We start from the raw sequence: 12,116 nt of genomic DNA, 5'->3' as shown, positions 1-12,116 counted from the left end.
TGCGGAGGAAACGACCGAAGGCGAAAGTCTATGCGCACAGTCGACCGCTTCGTCACCGTATGTAGTCGTCAATTACAAGCACCAGCGAACGGGGGCCCATTTCACGCATCCGTGGCGTGGGTTCTCCTTCCACGTCAAGCCGTCCGGTTCGCGCGTCTCTCTCGCGGTACGCGACAAGAACACACACGCGCGCACTCGCTCGCTCGCTCGCCCATTGTTCTTTCGAGCCCGGATTAAGAAAGGGCCGACTCAGCGTGACACCTTTCGGCGGCTAGGAAGTCAGCCTGCGCTCGGCCGCCCAGTCTTCTTCGCTCAAAATAGAAGGCTCTTTTGCTGCAGAGCGCGCGTGTATGTACTATGGCAGTGCGCGCGGTATATACAGCTGAGTGCTGCGCCTTTCTTCGAGAAAGCGGCCCTTCGCGAGTTGAGCCTCGTTAGCCGGCTTTGGGGCTTAAACGAGCTCGTTTCCGCGCTCGGGCTTAACCGTCTTAAGGAGATGCTTTACACAGAGCGCTCTATCTTTTTTTCCCCCTTCTTATATGTTATCACTGCAAGGCATAGCTAGATCTTCTGATCAGTCTGTTACTTTGCGGGCGAGCATGTCGGCACTGTTAATTCTTTTCCTTTATTCTTTTTCTTTGGGGGGGGGGGGGTAGGGGAGCGGGGACACCTATCGCTTAGCTCTTGATATCGAAATCTAGAGGCGACCTAGGTTAAAGGGCGTTCGCAAAGGGAACATGCATTACGCGCGCTTAGGTATTTGCGTCTTTATTAAAAACCCGAATAAGCACGGGGACAAAGGTGGCGGGTGTAGCTTGAGCGACAATGAAAGGTTTGAAGAGTGGCGCAAAGTGCGAAAGAAGACGGAGAGGTGAGAGAGAGAGAGATTGTAAAGAGGAAGAGAAGCTATTTTCCTCACCCCTTTACGGAGCACGGCTCGGCGCCCGACGGAGAGGTCACTAAGCTGGAGTTCACTTGCGGCTTATCGACTTCGCTCGTCTAATAAAGATGCTGAGCTAATGAGAAAGCAAAATGTGATTATTTCATGCTAACATAATAACATTGCCTGAGCAGTGATATCCGGAACACCCATAAAATTTGCCCTAGAGATTCAGCTTTCATCCTGAAACCAGTGGAGCAAAGCCAGATATTTACGAAAAAAAAGCAAGAAGTATATACTTCTTGTTGGAGATCAATGAGGACCTTGTATGTCTGCAGCGGTAAAGATGAGCCAGCAACTCAGTACGTGTGGGATACCTGTAGTGGCTGTGCTGATGAATAATCACGAAGCGGAAAAAAAGGAAGGAGAAGAAGAAAAACATTCATGGTAGTTTCGAAGGGTGTAAGAAAATGATAGCTTACTTACAGCGTCACTGCAAGCGGGCGGCTTTCTTTGAACAGACCGCTCCGCCGAGCACCTTCTGGCTTCCCATTCCTGATAGCTTATGAGGTACTGAGTAAACGTAGAAAAGCCCAGTTTTCGCTTTCTGGGTATACTGATGATGATGATGATGATGATGGCGACGTATTTCAGCACAGTCACTGCAACGGGCAGGCATGTCAATTGCATGCCCTATTATTCACCAGTGGCGCCATCTCTTTGAAGCTCAGCGAACTAACCGCTATATGCAACTTTGCTGTCATTGATACATTGGGTTCTCCAGATCGGCATGCAGCTGTGGAGGGTCTTTGTTATTGTAGATGCAAATCTCTGCCATCACTACGTAATTACGTAAATTGCCTTTCCCACATCAAGAATTGTACGCAAGCTTCATCTGCTTGTGGGCATTAACAATTCTGTATCTATGTACATGGTGACAATCCCTTAATCTGTAACTGTGCTAATGCTTTATATTGATCTAAGTGGCTAGGTATGTAAGATCGTGTGGACTTGGACGTTTCTGTGAACGCGCGCCGTTTATATATCGTGCATACTAGCGTGTACGTTACCGTCCTGGTGGCATCGCGTCATCAGTGTGACTCGCACTGTTCGTATCGTCATCGCTCGACTGCAATCCGGCAGTGACGACTCCGGACGAATAGTCGTGAAGGAATAAAGTTTATCTCTCGCGCTCCAGAAATGGAATAATAGGTGAAAGAAAGAAGAAGAGGCGTGGTGAACAACCAAAAATGTTCAACAAAATGTGCAAGGCGGAGAAGAGCCCCCCCTCCCTTTTTTTTTTCAACACTCTCTGGTTGATTGCTCCATCACGCACGAACAGAAGGTGGCGAAAGTCATGAAACTAAATTCAATCGAGAATTATAGGAAACGTATCGCGTCTCATCGTGTGCACCAACGGAACGGTCCGCAAAAAATCGTAATGCGATGCGAAAAATTGAGACGCCACAGGTGAAGCGGAGAACTTCGCACATTAGAATTTTTTACTAAAGCAATGAATGCGGATAGCTGCTGGACGTTCATGATTAACACCAAGCGCAAGATAATCATGAACTAGAATCTTCTTGACACGGATACCTAAGGTGCAGGACGGCGTTGTCGCGGATTAGTATTGCGTTACGGATGCACTGATAAGTAATAATCTACGCATAACAAGGTACAGTGGCTATCCTAATGCACGGTTAGGATTACGGGGGCTCCAACTGCAAGCGCGCAGTTTCCTGTGTTTCTTAGAAATGATCATTTCTTTGGTCCGATCTTTCCCGCGGTCGCTGTGCACGTGCGTGACGAAATCAAACTGCGACTCGACGTACAACTTCCTGTGAAAGATCTACACTGCTCGCACCATCGTCTTTAAGCTCTTCTCCCGAGACAAGCGTCGTAATTTGCTGGGCGCGACAGCTACACCGGCGGCAAATCGCTTTGGGTATACAGTTAAACTTTCGCCGCGCTCTAAACCTAACGGGGCCGCGGTAATGGCGCGCACGTTACCCAAGTGCATGAAGTCATAAAGCGCTAGCGATTATTGCTAAGCGTGATGTTGATGGATTGCCCAATAGTTGTTAAATGTTTACTGACAACCTGAAGAACAAGATCTCTGGGAATACTTTTGTTCTTTCATTCGTGCCGCAATGCAGGGTGTCTAACGGTAGGGGTATTTAGAAATGTGAGACGCTAAGCTAGAGGTCGCTGTCACCCACACGTACTGAAGGACGCAAAGAGAGTGCAAGAGAAAGTAAGAGGTGCGTAAATGAGTTTAGGCTTTTGATTAGGCAAAACCGCTTGGGAGAGCCTTTTCTAGAACTTTCCAGTGCTCGTTCGCGTGCAAAAGACAAAGATCAATTGATTTATCCCGCGTTCCCAAAAGTAAGCTAGCCAAAGCATTTCATGTTAGTTTATGACTCTTTTGACTGAGGCCACCAGAGCTTAATGAGTGCCTTATTTAATCCCATTCGATGTTAGTTGACCAACAGAAATGCGTGAACTTTCGTGAAATGAGAAATCTGCAAGTAAACACGACGCGGACACCCGATGTGGCATTTGCCGAAAGCGTTACGGTTTCATAGGTATGCCTTTTTTTATTTTGTTTTAATGTTACATTTTGCTTTCTGCGATGTGAGATTAACGTTTCAGAGTGACAAATCGAAATTCGATGGTATGATCCCGCCATAAGAAAAACCGTGGGATGTTTTAGCAAGAGGAACAAGACAAGCGACTCCCGTGGCAGGTGTATACGTAATGACTTAGACCATTACGAATGTAGGTGGCGAGATATATCATTAATGTACGAACTAAAGCCAGGAATGTGGCGTTGTTGTTTATATAATCTCGTTTGCGCTGTTTTCCGTGGTGAACGTGCACCAACTCGTCTTATAATTTCAAGTTCGTAGACTTTTTGCAGGGCTCTGCGTCCTCGCAGCGGGAGCTCTTCACCGACAAGCACGTCATTTAGTCATTAATAGTTCGGTGCATTTCGACCGCTGTGCAGAATGTGAATGGCATATAGCCTTGCTAGACATTAGGCGTCATGATATACATATTTTTATCAAGTGTGCGTGTCCGGCGCTTCCCTTACGGCCAAGTACGTGCACTTGCGTTCGCTGGAGTCACGCAAGGTTTACTCGCATGAACGTGAAAGTTCATTAGCTGAACCGGCCGTTATGTGAAAGGCACGTCCCTCACAACTGTGTTCCCCAGCTTAGCGTGGCTGCAGCGCTTTTTCTTGCATTGCAGCGTGCCGAAGAAGGTGTTTACCGCCGACCTCTTTTCTATCCATGGCGCACGCTTAACGACAATACATCTTAAGGGGCTCGCTGCAGATCCATTAAACAAAGTGCTTCGCTTCGTGGTACGCACACAGCGCTGTGGCGAATCAATCGCCGCAACCTTTTACGAACGGCGGGAGTACACTGTTGGGAAAGAGTGCCCTGTAAGCAAACACATGACCCAAGACGTTCGGTTCTATAGGTACGCTTTTCTTTGCCTTGTGCTTTGCCGAAGACGCTATTTGAAAGGTAGTACAGGACGCAGATGTCAGCGGGAAAAGTTGAACGCAAGGCAATGTCGTCAAGTCACGCGAACATTTCGCATAGCTTCGCGTCTTTAGCTCTTGCGACCAGATGCGTGGAAGAGTCTTTAAGCGGCGCCGTAACAGGCCAGCCGAATCTCCCTTAACGGCTCTGGAATTCTAGGCTCTGAGACTCAATAAACAAGAAGGTAAATTCTCTATGCCGTTAGCAGTCTCGCGTTTCATGCACGAAATGCCACCGAGGCCCTTCGCATAAGCAGAGGACGGCATTTGGGAAGCAAACACTCGTTTTGGAAAAAGAAGCTTCGCGGTGGCGTAAATGCGCATGCTGACGCTATGTGATGGCAGATGCCGGTGTCGGGTGATGAAGAGGACAAACGTGTTTGTCAAGATATCGACAACGTGCGCTGTCTTCGTGTGATCCCTTGTGAAACCTTTCCAGGGGCATCTGTATGCTAGGGCGCTGCAATTAAACGACTTCTCCTGATATTTATCTCAGTCACACAGTGGAACCTTGTGCGACTAAAAACAAAATGGAGTTCGTGCAAATAAACTGGGTATCCTGCACATACGTATTCTTGGATTTAATTATTCATTGTTACACCTCTTTGAGCAGGAAACAGCGCCACAGGAAACAAATAAAGTATCATACAAGTCTTCTGCAGTTATCTCCGTAGGTTTTCGTCTCAGTTAACATTGTGTACAGAGTCGTCTAAGCTATTATGAACCTTGAACACATGCGGACATCGTTAGACATCGGTAAACGAATTGTTTGCTGCAAGCTGGACTATATATCTTCAATAAAGGCCGCCAAGAACGGCGGACATTAGCTATACAGACACATGGGCCCTATCACAAGACACTTGTCGATTTGAATAACAATACCATTTTAAATTCGCCTTGTAGGCAGCGTTTTCGATTGCGTGCGAGAGATAATACTACTTGCACACAATAAAGCGTAGTTACGTTCTATAATGTGCCTAATGTAAGCTTTGTTTATTTGTGTGTTCGCAATCGAAAAAAATTAAAATATAGTGATGATATGCGCCCTTCTTAGCTTCTTCTTGTCGATGCGAGGTGGCGTCAAGTCGCAGAGACGTTGCATCACTTAGGCTCGAAACTGCCTTCTTTGCTGTCAACGTAGACTGCCTCCAACGCTGGCCAAAAGGGCAACACAGTCCAGGCGTTCGAAATAGCCCCCAAAACGCTTACACAATCGAAATAAATAATTCTCAGTCTATTACTCTTCCTTAGGTGGTAACTGGATTCTGCACTTGCTTCGCGATTAGTTCACTTTTTGTGCTGTGTCATTTTAGCGCTAATCAGTTTTCCTGGGGCAAAATAATTTCCTGCCCTTCTCCAAAGTTTTCCACACGTCTTGTATCTTTCCAAGCTTATCAACCTAAAAGCCTTAATGAGCTGGTTTTTGGCGCGACGAATACTCGGTATCGCTGGTTCGCTGGTTTACGCTCTTTTCTCCGGCTAAATGGCGATAATGTCGTGACCTGTTCATCAGTGAGTCGTTCCTCGATAGATGATGATTGCATAGGCGAAATGCGGCAGATTGTTACGAGTGTATCATTGCAATATGCAGAACCTAAATACAGCTCTAATTTATGTCCGTCATTCTGTGCATACGTAAGCAGTAACTGCGTTGCCGTTTCTGAGCCAGTGGCATTACCACTAAAAAACGACGTCGTCTGTAACTGCGTTTAACCGAGATTTCGTTGGGACCATCGTTTGGATGCGTGAGTGTTTATTGGCGTAAGGTGCCGCCGTTCTAAAAAATATGAGGGCCACTGCTCATGTGAGGCGACATTTTTTTCTTGATATCGAGCTCGTGGGACAGAGCGATGTGAAGTACACCGTGGACAAACCAAGTTTCAGTGAGGCTTAACAGGCTCGACGACGTTTCGACGGGTGTACTTTAGCGTGTACTATAGCCGCGGTGGTTTTTGCGCTTTTGACGAGTTAGCTTTAGGTATAGCTGGATATTTTGCTGACACCAATGGCCACTCACTACACTCACCAGTAGTTAGCATGGTAACTAGTGTCATTGTTACGATGATAACCGCTGACGATTAGATGGGCTCACCAGGTGGACTGATGAGTTAAAACTTTTGTTGTCAAGGTGGCCTTAACTGTCGTCTTCGGTGTGTTACCTTTACATAGTAACTACCCGGATATCACTGCTCGGTGTGGTTACCGGCGTCGTTATACACAAACTACGTAGGACTACGTCGCTAGGCATAACGAGACCTCCCTGGAAATAGCAGGTTTATGTCACAGGCCTCCCTTTTCAAAATGTTTTAACCTCGTTGATGCTGGTTTTCTCTAGTTTATTTCCTAATCGAGAGGCAAGGCCCGTATGGTGCCTGGTCCCGAGTACTCATTCGTACCCTGACTTCAGCAAAATAGAAGGTTGGGCTAGTTGATAACTGAATATTTAAAAAAAAAGAAGCAACAACAACGCGTGCACACGTACACAAAAGAAATGAGAAAAAAAAAGGCAACGGTCATGCCGTGTGCTTTCCTTTCTTTTCTTTTGTGTACTCGTGTACGCAATTCTTTTCCTGAACAAAATAAATAAAAGGTAATCCGGCTATACAGAATATATAAGTGGACATGTTAACATTCCGTACTAGACAGGACGAAGCAGCGATTCGTCCTTCTTTGTTCGTCTGTATGCTTTGGTCACACTCTCCATCTTTATTATGGATATGAGTGTAGTATATTAGGAGATGCGCTACGCGAACAAATAATGGCCTGAATGCTTTTGACAAGCGCTTGGCAGGAGTGGCTATATAAGTACATTAATTTACTTTTCTCGGCAACCTCTGTGCCCGAGTATGTGATAACAGCGGTAACAGCACTATCGTATAGGTATCGCTAGAGCTTTGGGCTGCTGCAAGGCTTCTGTCACATTGAGCGCCATCTCCTTCGTTTGCTTTTAGTTTTCAACGCATAAGCTATTAAAAAAAAGTAAATCGAGAATGGAGAGGAGAGAGGGCTGTGACCTACCCAGTCCTGGCTTCCTGTATTTGAAACTCTATCCACCTCCCCACGTGTAGAGTATCAAACTGGACAAAGTCTAGTTAGTCTAGTTTGTTTCTTCCTCATCCTCCCCCGTTTCGTACGTTTCAAACCCACCGCACAATGTGTCAGCTATCCCATCACTCCAGTTCCCTTACATTCCCCATACATCCGTCGAAACTGCTCAGAATTGAATACTGCCGACAAACAGCGTTTTGCTCCCGTGCCCCAGATTACATTATGCTCTAACCAGTTTTTTTTTCTTTTTTCTGTCTTCCTTTTCAGAAACATGAATGGCATTCAGCTCAAACCGGTAAGAGGCCCTGCGTACTCACAAAATTTCTCGCTGTTCCCTACTGGCTACCGTTCTTGACCAAATAGAACGCTGGTTTGGTCAAAGCGTGACAATAAGCAATAATCATTAATTTGTGTCTGCCTAGGGACATTTGTATTTCGTGAGCTCGCGGGAATACTTGTTTTGTATGCGAACTTCACTGCTGCCCTTTTTGTTATCGTCACTTCTGCTAATTTCATCGTTTTGCGCGCAATTATGCCAGAGAAAGAATAAGAGTAGCCTGCGTCACTTACAGGCGCCAACATCCCCTTAAATACAGTTCACAAGCTAATTACGCTGTTCACAGCTAATTAGACATGTTCTTGTGGCGTAATCAACCTAGAAAGAAATATATTTTGAAGGCCATGGTACCTCTAGCCGACTCATGTTGAGACTAGACATTCAACATAGGTCATATATTGCCAGAGAATAACAATGACGAAAAGCATTGAGCGGGAAACCCGGCAGAGAAAGATAAAAAAAATATGTGGAGAAAGTAAGCAAGCTTGGTTCTTAACATTGCTTAACATTGCTTAACGGCCGCCAGCGCCCCTCACGAATTCGCTCCGTGTATAAGTCGGAGGGAAAAAAAAAACAAAGAAAGATCCAGGAAGTCAGCATTGGCCGACTGTGTCACGCATAAACTTTGCGTATGCGACACGGCTGATTACCATCATAATGGGCTCCGAGCTCGAATTTCGCGTTAGTATGCGGGATCGAAAAGATACAGGCGGCCAGCGGGACTGTTGGAACATTATGTGCTGTTTGCGAGGTCGCATTTTCTGTGGATGGCGCATGCGACTATTGCACGCCATGCGGCGAACTGTATTGCAAGCTATGCGGGGAACTCGACCTTCAGGGCTCGGGCTCCGGTTTCAAGGTCACGTGAACGTGCTCAAATCTGTTCCCTATATTCGCTTTCCAGCGCAAGGAAGAGTAAATTCGTGCAGCAGAGGCACGCCTTGCAGGTATTAGAAAAATCTTAACTTCAAGTTTGTCAATATCGAGACAACAGTTTGTTGAAGGCGTAATAAAGCAAGCAAGAGCTCAGCAGAACTTCAATTAAGATGTCTTGCGAGGTGACATGAGTGTGTATGCTTGATTTAAAAAAAAAAAATGAGAATTGATTTTCACTCGGTTGAGCTGTAAGTCTTAGTGGTTTATCAGTTTTCAGATACTGCGTTACGTATGTATAACGCAGATCGTCACTCCGTAGCGATAACTTGTACTATACACTACAGCGTAGTGCGTACGCAGCTGTAAATGACAGTTTGACACTCGTGATTTGTGTGCGATGTAAATCAAGAGAACGATGTGTGATGCTATAGTGGTCTACATCTGCACAGGCTGCCAATGCAGCGTTTCACTCAGCGTAGAATGACGTTGTGATGCTGAGCACAAGGTCCTGGGCTCGATTCTCAACCGCGGCCGCCAAATTCCGAGAGAGAATAAATCGAAAAGCGCTCGCGAACTTGCATGTAGGTGGACATTAAGGAACATCCAGGCAGCCAAAATTAAAGCCGCATCCTGCCCTACGGCATTGTTCATTAGTACATCACCGCCCTCCCCCTTCTCCTTTCGTGACAATTTGGGACATTAAGCGCCCCACGGATCAGTGAGTATAGTACATGAATTTGGCTATATATATATATATATATATATATATATATGTATATATATATATATATATATATATATATATATATATATATATATATATATATATATATATATATATATATATATATATATATATATCCAGGCGCCTGACTGACGCGACGGTTACGCACCTGGCCGGCTACTCGATGGAGGCATACGAGATCATCAAGCGCACCTATTAACCGTCGGCAGAATTGCAACCACCTTAAGCAAACTGCATTCACACTTTTGGTCGACGATTAGAAAGAGAAAAAAAAAACGGCTCTTTCTTTTCGTCACGCGGAGCGCTCCCCGTCATTCATTCATTCATTCATTCAAAAAACTTTATTGAGTGCCCTGCGATTTGGTGGGGTGAACCTAAACTCCGCCTAGGTTTCGGCCGAGGGTTGTTGGTCCTTGGCGGCTTCCTCGGCTCGCTGGACTGCCCAGTGTCAGACATTAATTCGCCGTGCATTCGACTTTGCACTCGTGTGGCCGTGTTCCAGCTGGCGCGAACGCGACAGACTCCTGACGCGCGCGCGCTCGCCACAGCTGTGGCATTTAGGCGATCGCCACGCAAAAGATCACTCGTGCCTCGTCTCACGAGAAAAGATGCGTGCAGCGCCGATAGAGCTGTACTATACGCCCTGTTTCAGCTAGGGAGACGCGCAATCTGCTGGACAATTATCAAGCAAGAAAATGACGTCAAAGAAAGGCACGCGATAAGCGAATTATACAGGCAGGCAGTATTCTATTTTGAGTATAGAATATTCAATATTGTTAGTTTAAAAAAGATCTCCCAGTTCTTATTATCTACGCCATATAGTGAAATTAAAGTAGCTAAAAAAAGAGGAAAAATGACACGGACAAAAAGACATGTTTCTTGCCGCAAGATTAAAAAAAAATAACTTGCGGCAGAAAACATGTCTTTTAGCAAGCAGCAACTAGGCGAACAAGCAGTTCTCTTGGACATAGGCAAGACTGAACAACACAAGCGCTCATTCTGTCTTGCCCCTGTCCCTGTCCTCTCCCTTTTTTTTTCGCTCGTTTTTGCCATATACCGTGAACCGAATAGCCCATAGGGAAGTCTTGCTAAGCTATCCACGTCAGTTTAAGCTAGGACAGAGAAAACGTTAACATTTTTGTTTATAACAGCAATATATCATAGAAGATACACCGCTGAATGTTAAATTCGACGTATTTGTCTGCTTTTCCCTTCCATGTTTGGGCAAATCGTGGCACGAGGAAACTACGGCGATTCAACATCTGTTCCAAGAAAGCGAAAGCACGCTTTCGAACGCTTCAGGAATACTTGAAGTTGAAGTTGAAGTTGAAGTTAAAGTGTATTTTCACCACCAACAGTACAGTGTGTTTTACACAGAACAGTTGTGGCGAATGCCTTCGCGCAGTAACGCTCGTGCGGAAGCTTTATATACGCCTGTAGTTCTCCCAAGTTACTGCCGCGAAACGTTGCCCGCGAGTGTCCCTTCTTGGACACCGTGTGGACACCGTGGCCGGTGTGCACATCTGATCGCAATCGACCAGCCCCCGACACGCCGGTCAATCGCCGAGCGCACCTGCGAATGAATGGTCACACTCTGGAAATTCTGTCCCTCATAACAAGATGCCGAATCTGATTCCTCCCACACTGCACGGCATTAGACGGATATAATGTTCCGAGAATGAACGTGCCGGGTCGTCGGTATTCAGTCACGTTCCAGCGAGCGCGATGACGTCGAAGTGAGTTAAATGCCGAGCGTCACTTAGAGGCGGTGCATCTGTCAGAAATTACCAACTGCTTCTGTTCAAGAGGCACCGCTAGACACACGCGGTGCTTCTGTAGCTCGCAACGATGGAGGAAGAATGGCTGCTTCAGGAGCACTGCGACGAAACGGTGAGCGTGAGCCACTGTGCGCTGTGGCGCTCCTCTTGTACTTATTCTGTATACCGTCCGTTCTGTTATCGCGTAAGACGTCGAAATTTCGCGGGCAGCGAGGAAACACAGCAAACATGTCCGGTGATTTTCAAATAAACTTCCAGTTGGCAGTCAGCGCTTGTCTGTGGTATTTGTTTCCTTGTGTCCTCGTCTTTTTCGCGCTGTTTCACCTCAGTTCTAAGCGAGGAAACGTCAGCGTAACGTCGAGGCACGAAGTTCTGCCCAGTAGCTCAATCAATCACGTCTCAGGAACATTCTCTTTTCTCCTTTTTGTTTCGAAAGCATTCGTGTTTACTGTATGGGCGGTTTATCGTTTTTCGGCGCTTCTTGGGTAAAGTTTCTATTTATTGCTACAGAAAAAGTTGTTTGTCATTGTCTTCTTCTTGGTGAAGATATTTCTGCAGATAAATTTTAACCAACCTTTCTGGTGGATAATTTTTTGCGTCGACATTGCTGTATCTATTTTGGAGGTTGGGGTGGGGGGGATATTTCGTTCACTAATTCTGTTGACACAGAAACTTTCTATTATGACTAGATGCTGTTATTAAACCCTCTACTCGCATTACTCGCATTCGATACACAGAACAAGTTTTCGAAAAGCACTCCAGCAAGGACTGATCTCTATACGGTGATATGCGACTATATATATATATATATATATATATATATATATATATATATATATATATATATATATATATATATATATATATATATATATATATATATATATATATATATATATATA

The 12,116-nt window shown here is 45.5% G+C and overlaps 2 protein-coding genes across 6 annotated transcripts in view; one reads left to right on the top strand and one right to left on the bottom strand.

The window, feature by feature from the left end:
* Nucleotides 1-12,116, bottom strand: part of LOC135919314 (immunoglobulin domain-containing protein oig-4-like) — a 380,763-nt gene that overhangs the window by 188,174 nt on the left and 180,473 nt on the right. The window lies entirely within an intron of this gene.
* The window catches only part of Nep3 (Neprilysin 3), a 185,285-nt gene that overhangs the window by 61,144 nt on the left and 112,025 nt on the right, over nt 1-12,116 (top strand). For 3 of the 4 annotated variants that reach the window (XM_070534529.1, XM_070534526.1, XM_070534527.1), the window contains exon 2: nt 7,746-7,773. The exons of the other annotated variant lie outside the window; for it this stretch is intronic. In XM_070534529.1, coding sequence (XP_070390630.1) covers nt 7,750-7,773 — 24 coding nt within the window. In that variant the 5' untranslated portion in view covers nt 7,746-7,749. The remainder of the gene's footprint in view (nt 1-7,745; nt 7,774-12,116) is intronic. 4 annotated transcript variants of the gene reach the window in all.

Source organism: Dermacentor albipictus, chromosome 2 (genome assembly GCF_038994185.2).
Source record: "Dermacentor albipictus isolate Rhodes 1998 colony chromosome 2, USDA_Dalb.pri_finalv2, whole genome shotgun sequence".
Lineage (NCBI taxonomy): Eukaryota > Metazoa > Arthropoda > Arachnida > Ixodida > Ixodidae > Dermacentor > Dermacentor albipictus.
The sequence above is the reverse complement of the archived record's forward strand: the minus strand, read 5'-3'. Positions and strand labels throughout refer to the sequence as shown.